At 43.4% G+C, this 21,677-nt stretch overlaps 2 protein-coding genes across 12 annotated transcripts in view; both read left to right on the top strand.

Annotated features, from left to right (window-relative positions):
* Positions 1–6,626, top strand: part of R3HDM2 (R3H domain containing 2) — a 97,944-nt gene extending 91,318 nt beyond the window's left edge. For all 8 annotated transcript variants that reach the window (XM_053370592.1, XM_053370563.1, XM_053370573.1 and 5 more), the window contains 5 exons: positions 100–269; positions 374–521; positions 1,163–1,263; positions 1,948–2,032; positions 5,811–6,626. In XM_053370592.1, coding sequence (XP_053226567.1) covers positions 100–269; positions 374–521; positions 1,163–1,263; positions 1,948–2,032; positions 5,811–6,151 — 845 coding nt within the window. In that variant the 3' untranslated portion in view covers positions 6,152–6,626. The remainder of the gene's footprint in view (positions 1–99; positions 270–373; positions 522–1,162; positions 1,264–1,947; positions 2,033–5,810) is intronic.
* A 3,208-nt stretch (positions 6,627–9,834) lies between these two features.
* Positions 9,835–21,677, top strand: part of STAC3 (SH3 and cysteine rich domain 3) — a 36,836-nt gene continuing 24,993 nt past the window's right edge. For 2 of the 4 annotated variants that reach the window (XM_053370514.1, XM_053370496.1), the window contains exons 1-3: positions 9,835–10,160; positions 11,524–11,560; positions 13,582–13,651. In XM_053370514.1, coding sequence (XP_053226489.1) covers positions 13,583–13,651 — 69 coding nt within the window. In that variant the 5' untranslated portion in view covers positions 9,835–10,160; positions 11,524–11,560; position 13,582. The remainder of the gene's footprint in view (positions 10,161–11,523; positions 11,561–13,581; positions 13,652–21,677) is intronic. The other 2 variants (XM_053370486.1, XM_053370505.1) reach the window with 2 other exon arrangements.

Genomic DNA, 21,677 nt, shown 5'->3' with positions numbered 1-21,677 from the left:
GAGACGAGTTGTGCTTATGGCTGCTGCAGGCTCTTCTTAACTATTGCTAATCATGCATGCATATGATGATGGTTTCCCCACTCCTGGCTTCCTCTGTAGGGGTGTCTCCCGCAGGACCTGGTGTTGTGGTTATGCAGCTCAATGTGCCCAATGCCCCTCAGCCTCCCCAGAATCCTTCAATGGTGCAATGGAACCACTGCAAGTACTACAGTTTGGACCAGCGAGGGCAGAAGCCTGGAGACATCTACAACCCAGACACCAGCGCTCAGGTAGAGGATGGGGATGGATCTGATGGAAGAGGGGGAAATGGTTAGGTTGAATGCAGTTGATGGCACCCACCCCACCTTGCTTTCTATTTTTTTCTTTCCTCCAGGCCAACAGCACCCAGCTGAACAGTCCCATCACATCCCCCACACAGTCACCTACACCTTCACCTGTCACTAGTCTCAACAGCGTTTGCACCGGACTCAGCCCCCTCCCAGTCCTTACACAGTTCCCCCGGCCTGTGGGCCCAGCACAAGGTAAGGACAACTCTGGGGAGTTTTTGTTATAGCTAAAGAACTTAAATAATTTTAGTTACAATAGAGAAAAACTCCATGATTAAGCTGCAGCAACCTTTGCATCAATAAATATTAGTAGTGTGTGCTTGAACCTTCGCTTTCAAGACTCACAAAGGAAGGAACTTCTTGTTTGATGTCATAATGGCCAGCAAGATGCTTTGTGGGTAGTTACAGTTCCTTTGCATTTCTAATTTCTGCCTGCTTCACTGCAGGGCATAAACACCAACCTTCACAGGAGACACCTAAGGAGCTATAAAATGAGCAGTTCCTTATTAAAGTCCATGCTGCAGAATAACCACCACAACCTTTCAATCTCTGGAGACTTGAGTTGGATGCAATTCAAACGCTTCCATGTCAAATCTTTGTCCAGAGGGAAGCCTTCCACCTCTATTACCACACCAGGAACACTGGCAATTTACAGGTTTTGGAATGTCTTTGTCGTGCTGTTAAGCTGGAAATGATTCGACCCTGTGTTCCTGTATGTGTGGGAAAGTGAGGATCCCCCAACAGCAAAGAAAACAAATGATTGCTCAAGATGCTTCTTCTTGAACATTAGGTGCAACTGCCCTCTTCAACCTCTCTTTGGCTCTCTTTCTTCCCAGGTGATGGCCGCTATTCCTTGCTGGGCCAGCCACTGCAATACAATCTCTCCATCTGCCCCCCACCTCTGTTGCACAACCAGTCCAGCTATACAGCACACCAGGTGAGAATGGACATGGGTTGAGTCACTGGTGGATAATAGTAAAGTTGGGAATGTAGAAGAAAGGCAGGAGTATGTATGGTGTCTTTCTGCTATTTGTAGTCCTGTATGTGTGTTGCTGCATTAGGACAGCTGCTTTCAGAGCCCCTTACGCCATATACACAACCCCCATTCCTGTTGTAAAAATCTCCACCTCCTTCCCTATTTAGGATTGCAGATGGAATAACCAACCAGGTTCTCATCCTTAGAATTTTGTTTAGCTCCATCCACAAAGCCTCATAAGATGCTAACCCCAGACCTGATCTTGATCAGTCAGTCCTGTGAGAAACATAGTGTGGATGTGATATAGGTGCAGCATGGTGGGCTAGGAGATAGAAGTCTTAGGTCTCATCACATAAATGCCCTAGGTGGTCTTGGCCATGTGGGAATAATAGGCTCATTGTACAGAATTACAAGGATGGCCAAGATAACACATGTGAATGGCTTTACACACTTAAGTGCATTGTATGAATATGCAGTATAACTTGTGTAAACTAAGCCTGAACTAAAAGTTATTTACTGTTATGGGAGAACTAAAGTTCAGACTGGGGTCTTTCACAGAAATGGCCAGATTGAAATACTAAGGGTGGCACATGATCAAGCGTGAAAGTGTCCCATGCTATCAGTTCTATTGTTCTTCTATTGCAGGGACAAACAGGGATGAAGCATGGCAATCGAAGCAAGAAACAGGCTCTCAAGTCTGCATCCACGGACCTCGGAACAAGTGATGTAGGCAAGTGACAAAATTCATGCTCCACTGGCCTCATCAGTGTTGCCCACAGCAGATCTCTAGATTTGTCTTTATGCTCAGTGCCAGAGTAATGGAGCAAATGCTAAACTGGGGAAAGCAGTTGAATGGGAATTACCCATCTGTCCAACCCACATCCAGCCAAGGAATATGGGGAAACTCAAGCATTTATTATTTCCTCCTAGCAGGGTGTTCACATCCACTAGTCTCTAGTTGGTTAAAGGGATAGGGTTCTAGCAGACCAACTGAGAGTCTTCTCCAGTTGCAAGAAAGACTCATGTCTTACCTTTGCCAGAACTTCTTTCAAGGCTGGCCATGGGTGCCAAGAGAGCAGCTAGGGCCATCCCAATGCATTTGCTGCCTGAGGTGAACCAGAAAATGGCTTCTCCTGTCCTGCCATGTCTCACTCCTACAAAACACAAACATTTGCCTAGCTGGGAGCTGGAGAGGCCCTTTCAGAGCTCTTTGCAGCAGCCTGGAAGGATTCAGCAGACGAACATGCTGAGTGCCATCCACAAATGTGGCTACTTCACCCTCCCTTACAAATTCCCATGGTGTCTGAACAAGGGCAACAGCATTGACCCCACACTCCAAAAATAATAAATCAAGGGGGAGGGTGTGTGGCTGAACTTCACAGCTCTGATAAAAAATGCTCCACTCCAAGGCAAACCTGTCACCTCTGCCAGCCATGCCCCCCAGTCGAAGATACAGCCCGGGAACATGAGGCAGGGCCAGCCCCCACTTGCTGCTAATTGCACAACCCCCTACATGCCTACTCAGAAGGAAGCCCACTTAAGTAAAAGGGATCTAGTCCCAGGTAAAAGCATGTACAGGATTGCAGCCTAAATACTTTCTAGGGATTAGTTTAACATAGGCCTCTAGCTGCTTGGTCCTGAACATCAAACTCTTTATACAGAAGCCAACTTCAGTATTTATTGAAAAAATCTCAGGTCTTTAAAGGAAGGGAATCAGTTTATATATTTAAGGTGCTATTCAATTCTTACAGAGGTAGCCCCACGTAGAGTGCATTGCAGTAGCCCAAGTGGGAGATAACCAGAGCATGCACTGCTCTTGTAAGACACCTCCGCGGGCAGGTAGGGTCTCACCCTGCATACCAGATGGAGCTGGTAGACAGCTACCCTGGACACAGAATTGACCTGTGCCTCCGTGGACAGCTGTGAGTCCAAAATGACTCCCAGGCCATGCACCTGGTTTTTCAGGGGCAGGGTTACCCTGTTCAGAACCAGGGAGGCCCCCACACCCACCCGCCTCCTGTCCCCAAAGGACAATACTTCCGTCTTGTCAGGGTTCAACCTCAATCTGTTCGCCGCCATCCATCCACCAACCGCCTCCACAGGATCTTCACCGCCGTCACTGGTTCTGATTTGAAGGAGAGGTAGAGGTAATATGAGCTTAGCTAAAGCTTGCCAATTAGATTTGGACAGGGTGAGCTAAGCCGGCAAGTAAAACCCACTTGCCAGTAAATGAGGAGGAGTGTTGAAAATGCCCCTCTGTAAACAAACTACACGGTGATGTCCTGCTGTTCCTTTAAGAGTCTCTTTAGAGCATGAAACTTCTCCACCTGCATCCCCCACCCCCCAGTGGAAAATAGCCTGGGGTGGGTCTGCTATATTTGCTACTCTGCCTGTTTAATATTAGCAAAGAATCCTGCCTGCCAAGACCCAGCACTGCTGCTACTAACTGGAAACTGGAACTGTCATGCAGTTATTTATTTGGGGTGCAGATTTGGAGCTGCTGCCAAGACACAACCGCTGGTTCTAGTGCCCAGTTCCTCTAGCACAGGAGTCTGTGAAAATGACTGGCAGCAAACTTGGCACTGACTGGAGAGGAAAATTCTTTTCTGCTTAGAGCAATGTTTCCCAGACCATGTGGGGGAGCCCATGGGGGAAGAGGCAGATGTTTTCCTTGCTTGATTGGCAATTAGTCTGTAAACAGTCAAGGGTCTTCAAAGTTTTGATTATATCCCTACCAGGATTGTTGAAAGGGAAAAGGTGGACCACAAGGCCCTGATTGCTCCCAGCCAATATACCTGAGTTTGGAGATGTAGTATGGGATTTGTGTAGGAGCAGGGGCAGGAGGAGAAAAGGCTGAATTAAAAATTGCTTAGGAAAATGTTGAAACTAGTTAGTGATATGAAATGGACTGGGGCAGGGACGCAGAAAGGAGACAAATGAGTCTGGGGTGTATTAAGAGTATGTGAGGGGATGAGCATGTAGAAGAGCATGTGCCCTGGCTTTTATAAGGTTCTGTGGAAACTGACAGTGCCGTCTGTCAAAGACTCAAAGCAGCAACAATTGATTGTGATTGTGGCCTGTGGTTCTTTTTATGGACCAGGAACCCCCAGAACTAAGGACAGAAAAGGCTACTACTGCTTCAGCAAGGTGGCTGCTTCAGGGTGCCAGCTGGTGTAAGCCATGTTTGAAGAGGACCAGGATTCTGCATCCTCAGTGCTCTGTCCTCGCAACGTCACTTCCAATCTGGCTTGCTTACCTGCCATTCAGACCACCAGCACCTTGGTGTGCTGGAGAGAATGCCTCCCTGAGCTCTTCTCACAACCGCTGTGGATAATTCCTAGCACCTCACCAAGCGGAGGCTCCCAGGATTCTTTGGAGGTTGACCCCACAACTAAAGTGATAAAAGCCAAGTTTAGGTACCACTGATCTGAAACTATTACTATTTCAATAATAGTTGAGAGGTAGACTGAAAGGGAGTGACTTCCCTAGATTCAACTACTGAGCTTCATGGCTGAGCAGCAGTTTGAACTTTGGTCAGCCACTGCACCCCTCCAGATCCACTCTCAAAAATTCTGAGAATGGCCTGGTGCACTTGAGAAGCATTGTGGACAATCCAGGATAGCGTGCTTATTATATCGGGCTGGGCTTTGAACAGATCTGTTGTATTAACATACTCTGGTACGTAGTAATCAAGTGGAGTATGCATGGAGATATCAGATATGCCAACAACAACGTATTTGAATGCCAGAAACATTGGCACCAATCTGTTTTGTACAGATGATTTCTAATGTTGGCTTACAGTATTGCCACCTGTGAAAATCATTGCCAGTTTTCTTTTGTTTGATCTAAGCTGTGGTTGCAATACATCTGGTAAGTGCAGTTTGACTACACCTCAGGCATGTGGTGAATGTGTGTGGTATAAATGGAATATGTTGCTGCATCTTGTGATCGATTATGTGGGGCAGGGTTTGCCTGCCCCCTCCCCCAATATTTTATTCAAGTTGGTACCCCTGCTGGACAAGGGGAACAAACTGTTCAATTGCCTCATGCTCATTTGTTTATCATTTAGGGAAGCTTTTAATATTCGATTGATCTTTGTATTTTAATATTCTGCTGGAAGCCGCCCAGAGTGGCTGGGGAAACCCAGCCAGATGGGCGGGGTATAAATAATATATTATTATTATTATTATTATTATTATTATTATTATTATTATTATTATTATCCTAGAGGAGTCAGCAACAGGTTTTATTACTGTTTCATTTCAACAGACAAACATGTACTTCAAGAGCCCATACAAAACTGAGATTAGGGTCTAACCCCAGTTTTGTATGGCTGACGAAATGAGCTGTGACTCCAACCCATAAGACCTGGCCAAAATGACAGCCGGACCCAAGACTTCTAGGTCCTGTCGCTCACTTTTCTGCCCGCAATTTTTGTTGCCGCCAAGGGTACTGAAAGTGTTCCTTTCTCTTTCTTATTCCTTGCTCCCTCATGGCCACCCCTACAGTGTTGGGCCGCATACTGGAAGTGACTGATCTACCTGAGGGCATCACGCGCACAGAGGCCGACAAGCTCTTCACTCAACTTGCCATGTCTGGTGCCAAAATCCAGTGGCTCAAAGAGACTCAGGGGCGTCCCAGAGGCGGAGGCGACAACAACCATGGAACTACAGAGAACGGCAGGCATTCTGACCTTGCTGCCTTATACACCATTGTGGCCGTCTTCCCCAGCCCTTTGGCAGCGCAGAATGCCTCCCTGCGTCTCAACAACTCACTTAGCTGCTTCAAGTTGCGTATGGCCAAAAAGAACTACGACCTGCGTGTGCTGGAGCGTGCCAGCTCCCAATAGGGGCAGGCGGAGGGGGGGCGGGGAGGGGGCAACAAGCACACTGGACTGGCCTCTCAGGCCTCCTTGGCTGCCCTCTTCTGCCCTCCCCCACCACCCTCCTCCTTTTATCCCACATGCACCTCCTCCCCTTTTTATTTTTGGTGGGGGAGGGGGGAATCTTTCTGGAGATATTTATATGGACAGAATGAAGAGAGAGACATTGATTTTTTTTGCTTTGTTTTGGGGGTTTCTGTTTTTTATTATTTTATTTTTATTTTTTTTGCGTGAAAGAACATGTCCCACCCCTCAACCCCTCTCCGGAACACGTGTATATTGTTTTCGTTCAGCGTTGTGCCGCGGTACGGAGCCGTATTTAATTGCACATACAGATGTTGGCTGGGTATGTTCACTGTACATTTTATTTAATCTGGGTTTATTATTAATAATATTATTATTTGGTTTTTAAATATAAAAAAAAATCGTCTGTCACTTTAAAGCTGCTTCCTCCCTGCCTCTCTTTCTCTTTTGGATGGCACAGCGGTCAGACCCTCGTGGCTCGGCAACATTGTCTTTCACCAGAGTTAACCCAGGCATGTTGCTTGGACCGGAGCTGGTGGAGAGCTGTTGGGAAATTATCTAGGAAGGGACAGATGGCTGGTATTTGACACTTGGGTACCTGAATAGCAGGGCAGCGAAGCACCTGCAGTTTTATCCCTACGCAAGAACCAGGTGAAATGCTGTGTGAAGCTCATCCCTTTGGTCCTGGCTACTGCGCTTTTATTTTTCATTTTAAAAAATGTACAAAATGACATCTGTTACAAAGACACATCAGGTAAGAAAAGTGTAATGTATGAAGTCCCGGTTTGGCACAGTGACCAATTGCAGTTAGCTGAAAATGGAAACAGGTGCTTCCAGTGTTCTCCCTCGCTGGAGGAAGAGAGGGAAGTGAGAGTGTATGAGCCCAATGCTTGTCCACTTAGTACTTCATCTCTGATTTAAGGTTAACATCCGAATGCATCCAGCATTTACCATAAGAGATTCTCACCTTTCCCTCATTATCTCAAGCTTCCAAACCACCCTTAACTTCAGGTGTGTTCCCCTAAGTCAAAGCACATGTGACTATTCCATTACATTGTCTAGGTTGTAGATATTTTAATGGCCAAATATGAATTGACTGTATGCTTAGGCTTGCTTCCAATTTTTAGCAAAGAATACTGCTAAAAATGAAGACAACTTTCTACAGTCCTTTTAAATAAAAATAATGCCACCCATTTGGAGAAGGGAGCTAGGTGTTCACTGCACATGAGTCTGCTGCTGAAGAAGCACCCCACCATGACATCTGTACAACTATAACTTTTGCCTGCCTAATAGGGGTGGAGGAAAATCTTGACTAAGGATGGCTAAACTTTACAGGGAGAGCTCAACACAAGGCTGGGGTGATTTTGGTAGCAACCTTTCATTGAGTGTAACAACTAGTTCCACCTTCAACCAATAGTATGATCTTTGAATTATGTGGCTTTCAGAAAAAAAGACATTTCAAGACTCTTAGCAAGCCTAAAGTCCAAAATCTTGTGTGTTTTTTTGCAAACGGGAAAACAGCCTCAAAAGATTTCCTCTTCTGCAGCTAGCAAAAGAGAAGTTGAAAAGCAAGTTGCTACTTATGTGCTACAATAGGAATCATGCAGGGGGAAACCTACTCAAGATATGGAGCCAAAACTTTGGTGACTTTGGTTGAGGAGATCGAGGCTTAGCTTGGACCCCAGTGTATTTTCTCAGTGTCCAGGTTCAGCCCAGGAACATGTGGTGGAATGCTAAACCAGAATACCTTTGAACGTCTGCGGCTCACCATAGCAGCAACCACACATCTAGGATTTAGAGGTAAGAGTTTCCAGATTTGGAGACTGTATCATCGAGGCAACATTCATCTTCCACATCTTTTAAGTTTAGAAATTAAAACTAGACAAAATACATAAGCAAGAGACATGAAGTCTGGGATGTTAGAATCATAACCTTCATCCATGTGAAAATGTAGCACACAGAGACCTGGGGCAGATCCATCTTTATTCCTGGCAGGGGTTATTGCTACTTAGTTGGCCAGGTGAATTGAATCCCCACCCACCCTTATAACCAGAGACATGCTGGTTCTATTCACACATTATTTCTATTTGTGATGCTCTTTGCAAGATGCCAATTCCCAGTGCAATATTCCTTAGCTTAACCATTTCACATCAGGGTTTTTTGGGGGGTGGAGAGGGAAGAGGGAAAGCCCCGCTGTGCTGTGGGGGCTTTTCAGCGGGCTAGTACAACTATTCAGTTGAATCTAGCCCTATATAAATAATGCAAAGTAATGAAATGACATGTCTGTTCATTTTTCACAATTCATTCTTCTAGCCTTGTGGAAGGACACAGATCTATGTGGGGTGCCACTTCCCCAACCCTTGACCATTGGAACTCCCAGTCACTGCCTCCCCATTGCTGCTGCAGTTTACAGTTCTCCAACTGACTAAGATCCTGAGCTGTGATCTAGATGTTCATTGATTTGAATCTATTTCCTCTGCCATCATCTCAGTGGGATGCCTAAGCAAACTCCTATTTCTCAGCCTTCACACACACACACACACACACACACACACACATCATCATCATCATCCTCATCCCCAATTAATTATTATCTAAAATATGTAAGTTAAAACATGTGGGTTCTTTTCATTGGGCAAGGGCCTTTTAAAAAGACAAACCTATCCAGTCTTGGACCGTAGACATACAGTGTATATGGCACTTTACATAGAAATACAATTCAATTCTGAAGTTCTAGGTGCATATGATTAATCTGCTCCATAGCCAGATGTGGTCAGTTTGTTGTTCACCATAGCATGCAGAAGATCCCAGGTTTAATCCCTGGCACTTCCAGTTTAAGGAAAGGATCTTGGCTAACAGGTGCTGGGAAAGACTTCTCCCTGAGACTGCCGCTTGCAGCCAGATTAGACAGTACCAGACTAGAGGGACAAATCTTTGACAGGGTTTAAAGCAGCTTCCTGTGTTCTTCCTGTGCACTGTGTACTCTGTAATCTCTATCCAGACTTCATGGGTGAAACTCAAGGGAAAGGGCAGTCTGTTAGAGCTAGCCTGCGGCTTGAGAAGTTAAACCGCATCAGTTATGAAGCATGTTGATCCTCTGATTTCCTTTATTGGGTTGGTTGGCGAAAAGCAAGTAAATATTTGTGGCTGGTATGAAATAAGAATGGCTTGCCCTTTACAGAGCTAGATTGGGGGGGGGGGGGTGAGAGGGAAATCCTGCTCTGAACATTGCTTTCCTTTTTCTTGAATCAACACTGATGTCAGGTGCCTTACAAAATTGAGAAAAAATGGTCAAGTTAGGATGGCTGCAGAATCTGTCAGGTGTTAAAGGCAATGGAGAACAGAAAGCAAACGTGTTCATTACGTGTTACTGATAGGCTGCACTCTTGCATAAGGAAGATAGGTTTGTACAGAAAGGCATCTATGAAAAATTAGGAAGCCCAGTGGGATTGTGTGTTCCCGGCTATCTGTCTGTGATGCTATGTTATGGCCTGAGATACTCTGTCAAGGTGCACTATTTGCAGCATTGAGGTCAGTTGGAGGCTGTATCCCAGGCAGTGATTTCTGTTCAAAAGCTCCTAGGCCAATGGATCTGCCAGTATCTGAACAGTTCCCTCCCCTCCTCAGTTCCCAACTGAGCTTTTGTGTTGCTGTCTCAGGCAGTTTGGCCCACAAGCCATGTTCAAGCTGCTATTCAGTGTCCAATTTCTCCATGTCAGCCCTCCCAATAGATGGCAGCTGTCTTTCCCCCTCTCCTGTCACTCAAGTTCTTTGTGGTGCTGGGACGGCAAACTTTTACATGCTAAGACTCAGGAAGGGGAAAATCTTTATCCCCATGGATCTCTAAAGTGAGATGTTGGGCAGGACGAAGGGGGAGCTGCGTTTGTGGGGACTGCCTGATACTTCTGGAAGGATTTAACCTGCAGGAAGTGTGTGTCCTTTATTCCTGAAGGTAAGTGTGCCTGTTCTCTCTCCAGCCTCCACCACTGTCATCTGCTCTTGGCTCACAGAGGCATAAACGTCTCAGTCCCAGAACTTAGAACCATGAAAGATGCCACCCATGCCTCAAAAAGCAAACAAGGCAGTTCATTTTACCCACTTTAAGCCACTTGCTTTCAGAGGTAGAGGAATATGCATGTTTCAATCTGTGAAGGTTTAAAATGGCCGAATTGCCTTTTCTGGAAGAGGGTGGGGAGATGACCGTTTCTGCGGAAATAATTGTGCTTTGTGGTAATCCACAGGCAAGAGGGTATGTGTTGGGATCTACAAGTTGTAAGTTTGTGCTTTTAGAAATGAAAGATCAAGACTTCCTAAAGTACTTTTCCATTTTTGCAGCACGGTCGCCTGGCTTTCACAGGGGGTTGATTCCCACTAAAAGTCTAAAGCAAAGAATATTAAGGCACCTGCTATAAAGCAATTCTGAGAAAGAAAACGGGATTAGCACATTATGCTTTTTTTAAAAAAAAAGTTTTTCTGCTGTTTTCTAAAAATATCTTAATTAAAATTGATACTAAAGGGGGGGAGGTGAAGACTATTTGTGGCCCTCATAGCTGCCTTGATGTGATTAAATGTAGGCTTTAAATGCAAATAACTTTTTGCCCTTGGGGAGTTATATCTGCTTTACACATTGAGAGTTGTACAACAGTGTGTTCTTCTGCCTGTCTGCACCACCCAGCAAATGTGCAGCTTACGTGAGTTTCCAAGCAGACAGCCAGGCAGCCATGAGGAAACCTCTAGGAATGCGAGGCAGAGGGGTGCTATGACTGCTGCAGAACCTTTGAGTCCGTTTGTGGGCACAGGCACTTGGGAGCAGCTACGCACTGGACAGCCCAAATGCTTTTCTGCTGATGTCCTGATAGTGTGACGTGGCTATTAATGACAGGCATGGGCCATGCTTGCCGTTGGCCACTCCTGGTTCTCATAAAGGTTTGAGAGGTGGTTTGCTGAGTGGGGGAAATGGCCCATATCAACAAATAATTCCTTCCCAGTTTGATATTTATGGGGCTCAGTTATTCTGCTGAGGAAGAGGAGCTCCTTCAGAAATTTTCAGGTTTTTAGACAGCTTAGGCAGGTGAGGAAGTATGTGTACTTTTGGTCAGCACTTAATGTGTGTCAGGGCTCAGTGCCAGCACCTCTTTTACAACACCAGGGCTTAAACATTTGAAAAAGTAATAATAATAAAAGAAAAACACCTCAGAGTGTTTTTCCCTCACCGCTGAGTAATCCCAGCCTGTCCATATACAGCCAGGATTAAGAAGCAGGGCTTCCCAGCGCCTGTTTATAGAAATGAAGTATTTTGTTTATACCTTTTCCAGTGCTGCAATCCATCTGCTCTCTTCAAACATTAACCAGGTAATAATGCATTTCTGGGGGTCTTTTTAAAGTATAAGTTGGTTTCTGAATGAATTTCTCCTAGAAATCCTGATTTTGTTCTAACTATGTTAAACTCTGGTTAGCTAGCCCCATAACCTCTTGGGGAAAGTAGTGAGCAGTAGAAGCCAAGGGGGTGATCTCTTTGTGAATTTCTCTTCTGCCTCACTAGATCAAATAAATCCCTATGTGGAAAATTGTGAAACTGTTTCCCTAATGTTTCCCTCTGAGGAGATTTTATTATAAATTTTGACTGGTTTAATAATCATTCACTCTCAAGAAACCGCGAGAACTGTAGTTCTTTTGTTAAGTGTGGGAGAAGAGTTAGCTCTCAGCATCTTGAAGATGCTCTCAGTATCTTGACCCAACCACATTTCCCGGGATTGGAAATGGCCTACCCTTTTACCAGCCTTAGTTGGTAAAGAAAGAAAAGGAAGAAAACTAGAGGATTTATCAGGAGCCCCAGGAGTATTGGTAGTTGTGGGTCTACATACCCTACTCCTAGTATGGGAAGCCTTTAGCCCTCCAGGTGTTGCTACACTATAGTTTCCAACATCTCTCACCATTGATGGTTCTTGCTGGAGCTGATGGGAGCTAAATGTTCAACACCATTTGGAGGCCCCAGGTTCCCCCATCCCTGCCCTAAGGCAGTATAAGAGGCTCTGCACATCTTGGGGAAATGTGAATTTCTTGGTTGAATTTATTATATTCCCTAGCCATTATGCATAATCTCCAAGAGGCCTTGGGGAATGTGCTTATACTGCCTGCTTCTGGCCCAGTGCCTAATCTTGTATAAACCACAACATACCTTCCTACTGATCAGTCAAGCAGCAGAAAGTATATTAAATTTATATTCCACCCTTCCTCCAAATACCCTTTTTCAAAAATCCAAACCCCTTTTTAATCACTCTCAGCTGTTCCTCAGAACTGCATGCATCTTCCCAGTCAGCTCTGCTTCTGGTTAAAGAATATGTGTTGCGCTGTGATGAAAGAACTTTAAAGGTGAGGGTTCCCCCCCCCCCATTTTTTCTTAATAAATATTAAATTGCATACTTTTATATAATAAACAGTAATACATGATTTCATTTATTTATGCAGTCGTTAAACTTCAGTGTCCACATACCACCTCCTAAAATATTACAGCCTTATTTCATTTCAGCAGAGAAGGCATCAAATTATTCAATTTCATAAATGTCAGAAAAGGGCATCAAGATTTTTCAAACTGTTCCTTTTTCTTGCGAGTTATTCTACAGAAATATACCACATGGAATGTTTTGTTTCACTTTTGAAAATAGAAATTCCTGTGTAGGTAATAATGCCCTAGTCCCCATTTGATTGCCAACTCTTATTTCATAGTTTTAAAAATGCAACTAGATAAATCCATAGTCTCATCAAGCTCCTTCAGATTCCACCTGTCATATCCCACTGATGGTAGAGAATGCTGTACTATCCCTAGCCTACCAGTTAAAAAGTGGCAATACTAGTGTGGGGGGAGGCACTCTGCATGTGTTCTTTTCCTGGTTAGCTTCAAGCCCAGCCAACCTGAGAACCTGTATTACCTTCACCTGCCATTCACCCGCAAAGATGCCTGTGGTGTAATTTCACCCTTTCCATCCCAAGGCTCCTATTTGCTAGACGCCTGATGCTGGAAAACATCCAGGTCAGCCTTCACCAGCTTGTTACCCTCCAGGTGCTTTGGGAGAAATTGTCCAAACCATTGGAAGGGCACCAGATTGGAAGCTTAACCTAGGTATTTGTGGTTTCCTGTTATGGAAATCCCCCTCCCCCGGGCCACTTTGATGGAGGATTGTTGATTAAGTGTGGTTTGAGTTTGGGGACATTGCGAATAATGAGTGTGTGCGCGCATGCACACTCACCTGAAATTGATGCTGTGAGCACCACCCATCCCACGGGTTTCTGGCTCCCACCTCCTACAAACAGTGGAGGTGCCTGGGTTATGTCTTTGCGTCTTTATTGTTGCACCTGCTTTCTTCCCCATGCAGTATGACAGAAAAAGAAATTCTTGAGCCACCTGCATCACCCACATCTGAAGGGGGGAAATCGACTGAAGGGGTAAGTTCTGTTGTGGGCTGTACTCTGGGAGGACAAGGGTGGGGTGACTCCCATTTCTGTGTCCCAATTCCTCCACAATCAGCCATGGGATCTTTCTTGGAAGTCCTCCTTAAGAATGTCCTACGATGCCAGAACCTTCTGACTTTGGCCTGTTTTGGCCACAGTGGCTGCAACCAATCAGATGGGAATATCCTGCCCTTTGCAGTTTAGGCTGAGGACATCCCATTCCAACAAACCACCAATATACCTGTCTGGAAACCTGAGATGTAAGTCTTGGGAAGAGCCATTGATGTTGCCTTATTTCTATGAGCACAGAGTATGGCACACTTTCTTCTCATGGTTTCCCTGAAGGTTATGGTTGCCATTGGGCCAGCTTGTCCAACTTTAAATATAAGCAGTTATCTTTTTGCCATGATCCAAAAAAGCTACTAAAGAATGGGTATTTAACATGGATTTAAGAACAACATGTTTTCTTGAACAGAAAGCCATCAATCTATAACCCATGGGTTGCTAACAAACCAGAATTTTAAAACATATAACAAAATAAAAGCCAGCCTGTCTAGGTTGGGTGATCATTCAGAAAAACAAAACAAAACACTCTTCATACACCAGGGCAATTGGCATGATGTTTTCAACAAGTTGACTGCCTTTTTTTTAGTAAAAGGTAAAAGTAAAGGACCCCTGGACGGTTAAGTCCAGTCAAAGGCGACTATGGGGTTGCAGCGCTCTTCTCTGTTTGAGGCCGAGGGAGCTGGCATTTGTCCGCCAACAGCTTTCCGGGTCATGTGCCAACATGACTAAATCGCTTCTGGCGTAACGGAACACCGTGACGGAAACCAGAGCACACGGAGACAGCTTTTACCTTCCCGCTGCAACGGTACCTATTTATCTACTTGCATCAGAATCAGATTGGTGTAGTGGTTAAGAGCAGTAGACTCATAATCTGGTGAACCGAGTTCGCTTCCCTGCTCCTCCACATGCAGCTGCTGGGTGACCTTGGGCCAGTCACACTTCCCTGAAGTCTCAGCCTCACTCTCCTCACAGAGTGTTTGTTGTGGGGGAGGAAGGGAAAGGAGAATGTTAGCTGCTTTGAGACTCCTTAGGGTAGTGATAAAGCGGGATATCAAATCCAAACTCCTCTTCATCTTCATAAATCTGGAGGGGGCCGTGTAGGCCATTTATTTATTTATTTCTTAAATTTATTGCTGGGCCTTCGCCATAAGCCCTAGGTCAGGTTACAACAATGGAATATAAAATTAGAAAAACAGGTTTATTTGTTTGTTTGTAAAAAAATTTATAGACTGCAGTTTCACTAAAAATATCAAAGTGGTTTACCATTATTTACACATAATAAAAACCATCCATGGAGGGGGGGGGGACACAGATCACCAACTAAGCATTATAGAAAGTTATTAACTTAATTGCCTGCTGACAAAGAAATTTTCAGGAATGTTTAATGGTCAATACAGAAAACACCTGATGAATTTCTATTGGAAGAGCATTCCACAGGGCTAGGCTGGTGGCACTAAAACCTCAGTTTTGTGTTAATGTCAAATGAGCCTCACCAATTTGGAGGGCAACCAGCTATGGATGAGTTCAGTGACTGAGATGGATATACAGGTTGGGATGGTCCCTATGGGACCCTGGACCTAAATTGTTCCAGGGTTTGTAAATTAATACAAGGATCTTGAACCCGTCCTGTTGGTAGATGTGACAATGATGTCACATATTGTCAGCCGTTTGCCCCCTTCAGATAAAAGCATCACAATTCTAAGACAAGCAGAACCATTTCAAATGGGATAGAACAATATCTAGTCCAATGTTCTGCTTGAGCTAGGAAATCCATAATGGTTTGTCCTGCTGTATGGAAGGTTGCTGTTCAAGAAACTCAAGCCCCAACCTGCCTTTTGGTGGGGAAAATTGCTTTTCTGGTGTGCTTTTGTTTTGGATCCTGGTCTAAATCTGCAAGGCATGCTGGGAATTTTGCAGCACAGAGGTCAAAGTTCTGCCTTGAAGGGAATGTATTGTTCCAGTGAAGCATACAAATGTATTCAAGCTGTGTAATTCTGTGGAAGTCTAGAATTTTGAACAGTTTGCTGAAATTTGGAAGAGTTGGCAGAGACTAGATAAGTTTAGGCATTGCACAAAATGCCAGTAAACAAATGTATTGTGTCTAAAAGGAATCTCATAGGGGGAAGCTGTGCTGGCTTTAGGTAACCTGCACATCTTCCCATTTGAGTTTCCCTTTGGACACATTAGGATGGAAGTGCAAACAGAGCTCCTTGTAGACACATACACACATGTGCGCATGCACACACACACACACACAAGCTGTGTACTGGATTCAGCCAAGTACCAAACCAAACCAGCCCTATTCAGAGGGATTTGAGCATCAGCAAGTTGAGTTGAGACAGCCACGGATCACTGTAAGTTGGGTTGGATGGTCCAGAGCTATCCAGAGCTGTCAGGCCTCATCCCTGAAGTAGTACTCTGCAGGATAAATGCCTCTGAGTGGAGGAAACAATTACGCAGAGTTGCAAGAGAGGTCATTTGTGAAGGACCATCCCCTAGACCCCACCCCTCCAGCTCTCTGTCAGTTTCTTCCCTTCTATTTGTATATTTAATAAGAATTTTTTTAAACAACAACATCTACCCTGAAATATTAGCCCCGCTGCAGAACTAATTCAGAACCAGGTGCAGGGTAGGTGATCCCCATGTTGGCCCACGGTGGGTCAGCCTGATTGGGGCTCCCAGATTGGTGGAGCTGTGCAAAAGCATAGACAGACACATCTGTGAAGTTTTACTCTATGAAGCCACTATTAGAAAGCAGTAGGCCATGCTGGCTTATCCAGAGTCATACTTTGATATCCTTTTAGCAAATGACCAATTTATACTCTCATCTTCACACTGCTGAAATGAGGTACACAAACCCTGTAAAACACATCTGTGCCAAAGATTAAATTCCTATACGGTAGGGATAGCCACATGGTGTCCTTCAAATCTTCCCGAACTCCAACTCCCATCAGCCCCAGCCAGCATGGCCAGTGGTGAGAATGATGGGAGCTAAGAGCTAACAACATCTGGAGGGCACCATGTTGGCTATTCCAGCTCTGTGGCATCACTTTTACTTTAAACAAACCACTACTACCAATACTTTATGGCTATGTGTGGGTCTTTGTGAGCAATGAAGCTTGCCTGTGGAAAAACATGGAGATCATTGAAATTAGTAGCATGTCTTTCTTGGGTCTCAAAAGAATTAAATATGTTTCTTTTAAGGGGCAGGAATTTATTCAACAATCAATAATGTACGTCTGCAGAACTAATGTTAAACTCACCATTCAGGGGAGGTCATGATATTCTAGTTTCCCTTGGACGAGGGTACTGGAAACATAAATCGTTCTCATATCCATTTTTGTTTACACACATAAAAACAGTGCCTAGTGTAAGCAAATAAAAGCAATCTGCAAAAGCATTGATCCTGCATCAGATTCTCAAAGCACCAATCAGTAAACTCACAGCTCTAAACTTTCAGCTCTCTGCCTTTCTCCAAATTCAAAGTTGCCTCTGCTTTTTGCTGCCCATATTTTGAGTGGTGCCTCATTCCAAAGGTGGGGAAAGCAAAATCTTAGGGTTGCCATATTTCAAAAAGTAAAAACCAAGACACCCTGGTTGTTGACCTTTTTTTTAAAAAAGACCCCAAATTGTTGAGCTATTTCTCGATCCAGGACAAAGCAGCCACTTTTCGGAAATTCCCCTCAGACGCCAATTCCGCCTTTGAAATCCACGTGATGTATGGCAGCCCTAAGGATCCAACACTGTTTATTACATCTCTGATTGCTTACTAGTTTTCTTGCTGCTAGGCCCATTTACGGTAATCAAGACAGCCAGCTTGGCAGTGCTGGTTGTCTCTTGCGGCTGTTATGCATGTCTGCAGGCAGTGCACGACAGTAGATAAAAGCGTTTAACTTCAACACTGTAGTAGGTCCTGGCTTCAGATCACACCATGCTCATACTCTTGTCATGCGGTGTGTTGGACACATCACTATTTTCCAGCCATTCCATATCTGTAAAATGGGAAGCATAGCCTACTTTATAGAGTTGTCATGTGATTTATATGCCAAAGATTATTATTTTTTAAATGCATATAAGATTGTTCTGAATTGCAAGAACAGGAACACATGGAAAATCAGAGGCATTGCAAGGGTAAAGTGGAGTGGAATGAGGTGGCCTTAAAAATGTGTGCTCAAATTAGAAATATCCCTGATAATCCTGTCTTTCCTGTTCTTTAGCATGCATTTAACATGTGCACACAAAACTTTGCATAGATTCACCTTTTCTTAAGTGTTCAAAGCGTTTCATGTACATTCTCTGTATTTCTCATAGTAGCCCTTTAAGGCAGACCAGTATTATTTTTTATAATTGTTAATTTATCAATCACCTTAAATATGACCACCTTCTATACAATAGTTTTCAGGCAATGCACATTTAAAAAACAGCAAAAAAAGTTAGATCCCCACAAAAAACACCCACATCTGATGCATTTAAAACAAAACTAAAACCCAGTCAAGTAGAACCACATGGCAAAGACTTTATCCAGCTGCGGAGGCCCATCAGAACAAAAATACCTTCAGTTGTTTCTGGAAAGTTCAGGTAATGGATGTTGGTTGTATCTCAACAGGAAAGCTGTTCTATAGAACAAGGGCAGTTGCAGATGAGGGGGCTGAGGCTGAAAGGGGGGCTTGCCTCAGTCCCTGCTAGTGACTCAGAGATGGCAGAGATCTGAACAAGAAGCTTCCAGATTCTCAGCTTAGTCTTTTTTGCCACTCACTGTGCTGTGCTGCATCTGGCGTTATCTGTTCTGGCACTATCCAGCAATGGTGAATATGCAGGAATGCTTTGGGTTTTCTGTGAAGGGGGAGGCTGCATGGCTTCCCTGGAGCGGACTTCTCCAGCACCAGGTAGTGTGTGAAAATTAGCTGGCAGGGAAATATGCAACTTCTAGGGGCAATAATTGAATTCTTGCAATTAGAACTGAGGCAGACACACCACCAACTTTGAGCAGATCTCCTCCCTCTTTGAAGGAACCACTAATGTGTCTTTTCTTTTTAATTCCTATGGGATAGAGACACGATAGCAACAGCAGAGGGAAACTCACTCTTGGAGCATATCTCTAATACACACACTCCTTAAGAGTTTTTGATCGCTCACATGGAATATTCAGGTCAAATTCCTTTTCAGGAGAAGACAAGGCTGTTCCCCTACCTCTAGCAACTTTCCCGTTCTTTAGCTGATAACAGTCAAGTCTCTCAACAGAGAATTTGTGTTCTGACACAATGTTTTGAAAGATCCTGAGCCACATCTCAAGAGTCGTCGGTTTAGTTATCGTGTTTAGCTTTCTGTGGTGGCTGAAACTGGCGGCAGTAACCCAAGCTCTGCAAGAATTTCCACATTTGATTCCACTGCCAAATGCTAAGATCCCAGGAGACCCTGTGTGCGCACAAATAGGTGTATGTGAATGAATGCACGAGAGATGAGTATTGGCTGGTTCTCCTCCCCTGGGACATGTTAGCGTCTGTAACCATAGGAGTGGGGTTGCATTTCAAGCAGCGCTGACTGCATGCTTTCCAGTTTACTGATGCCCCAGGAGTCCTCTGTGAGCTGACTTGGCTGCCCTCCCTGGCAGCAGAAGCAACATCTGGGTCAGTGACACTTCCCCTTGCCCCCCTCGCCGCCTCTGCCTTTCACAAACTGCACTGCTCAGGGTCAAAATGAACTTTATCACATCTGTGGGGTGAGGTTACTGGTGGTGTAAAAACTGGAATTGAGAGGTAGTGGCACACACCCAGGTGCCAATCAAGGAGATGGATGTGCTGGTCTGTGCAAAGGAATGTGGTCCACCACGAGCCCTACTCTGGAGGAGCTCTGTTTTTATTGCAGCATTGTGTTAATTGGCTGAATAATGCCAGTATTTATGTCTCTACAATGGTTTCTTGCAAAATAGTTTCCTGCCCCACTGTAGGTGTTAATACAAGTGTCCCAGCAATTTTCACCAAACTGCCCCTGTAAAAGATTAAAGCTGTGGCTAACATATATTAAAGCTCTAATAATCTTTTTTTTTTTTTAAATATATTTTATTAATTTTTCCATACAATCATTTCACATTAACAAATTGTAATACATTGCCAATTTTTTTGACTTCCTTCAGCTTCTCTGATAATCATTCGAATTCTAATTTTTTAGTACACATTTCCCAATTTCATATTACCTTTGTGCTTACCCCCATCTTATATTCTGCTTTTTTGCAATATTTCTTAATCTGTTACAGAGCTTCTTTTAATGCCACTAACGTTATTTCGTTATCACTTATACTTTCCCAATAATCTGTTAATTTTTTCCAGTCCTCGATGAAACTTTGATCTCGCTGATATCTAATCTTCCCTGTCAGCTTATCAAGTTCTGCATAGTCCATCAGCTTTGTTCTCCATTCCTCCAACGTTGGTATTTGTTCTTGTTTCCAATTCTGGGCCAATAGTATTCTTGCCGCTGTCACTGCATACTGGAAAATTTTGTAGTCCTTTCTATTTATTTCATTCCCTATTATTCCTAAAAGAAAAGCCTCTGGTTTTTTAACAAATGTATATTTCAACATTTTTTTCAACTCATTATATATCATCTCCCAGAAGCTTTTCACCTTCTTACATTCCCACCACATATGAAAAAATGTACCGTCCTTTTCTTTACATTTCCAACATTTCTTACATGTTTTGTACATTTTTGCTAATTTTACTGGTGTAATGTACCATCTGTATATCATTTTCATAACATTTTCCTTTAATGCAGTGCATGCAGTAAATTTAATACCATCCTTCCAAAGTTTTATCCAATCATCAAATTGTATATTATGTCCAATATCCCTGGCCCATTTTATCATAACTGATTTTACTTCTTCATCTTTTGTATGCCATTCCAACAATATTTTATACATTTTGGATAAGTTTTTATGTTCATTATTTATTATTTCTATTTGAAATCTAGAATCTTTTTCTATATATCCATATTCTTTAAGGTCTTTCTTAAACATTTCATTTGTTTGGAAATAATGTAACCAATCATACATAAATTCTTTCACTTCTTCATATGGTTTCATTTTCCATTTCCCCCCTTCTTTAATGATCAGATTTCCATATGTAATCCAATTCTTTCTCATATTAGTTTTTTTAACAGCCATAACCTCTAATGGCGACAGCCAGTGTGGAGTTTTTGCTTCCAGTAGGTTTTTATACCGCTCCCATATTTCTATTAATGATCCTCTGAAGATGTGATTTCCAAAACCTCTATGGATTTTCTTCTTTCCAGCCCATAGGTACGCGTGCCATCCAAATCTGTTGTCAAAACCTTCTAAGTCCAACAGTTCTGTATTTTCTAATTTTATCCATTCCTTTAACCAACAGAGACCTGAGGCTTCATAATATAATTTCAAGTCTGGCAAGGCAAAGCCTCCTCTTTCTTTTGCATCCGTTAATAACTTAAATTGAATTCTTGGCTTCTTTCCCTGCCAGATATATCTTGAAATTGTTCTTTGCCAATCTTTAAAGACCCCAGTCCCCTTGATTATCGGAATTGTTTGATATAGAAACAGTAGTTTTGGTAGCACGCTCATCTTTATCGTTGAAATCCTTCCCCAGAATGATAATTTCATTCGTCCCCACGTATCCAAATCTTTTTTTATCCCATTCCACACTGGTATATAATTATTCTGATATAAATCTATATTCTTGGGGGTTATCCATATACCTAAATATTTCACTTTTTTCACCACTTCTATACCTGCTTGCTGCTGTATCTCTTCAATTTTTTCAGAGTCCATATTCTTAACAATTATTTTGGTTTTTTTCTTATTCAATATAAATCCTGCCACTTGACCAAATCTCTCTATCTCTATAAGTATGTTTCTCATGCTTTCTAAAGGGTCTTCTACCGTTATAACCAGATCATCGGCAAAGGCTTTCACTTTATACTCATTCCG

This window comes from Podarcis raffonei, chromosome 2, assembly GCF_027172205.1.
Source record: "Podarcis raffonei isolate rPodRaf1 chromosome 2, rPodRaf1.pri, whole genome shotgun sequence".
NCBI lineage: Eukaryota > Metazoa > Chordata > Lepidosauria > Squamata > Lacertidae > Podarcis > Podarcis raffonei.
This window is presented reverse-complemented; position numbering and strand designations above follow the sequence as displayed.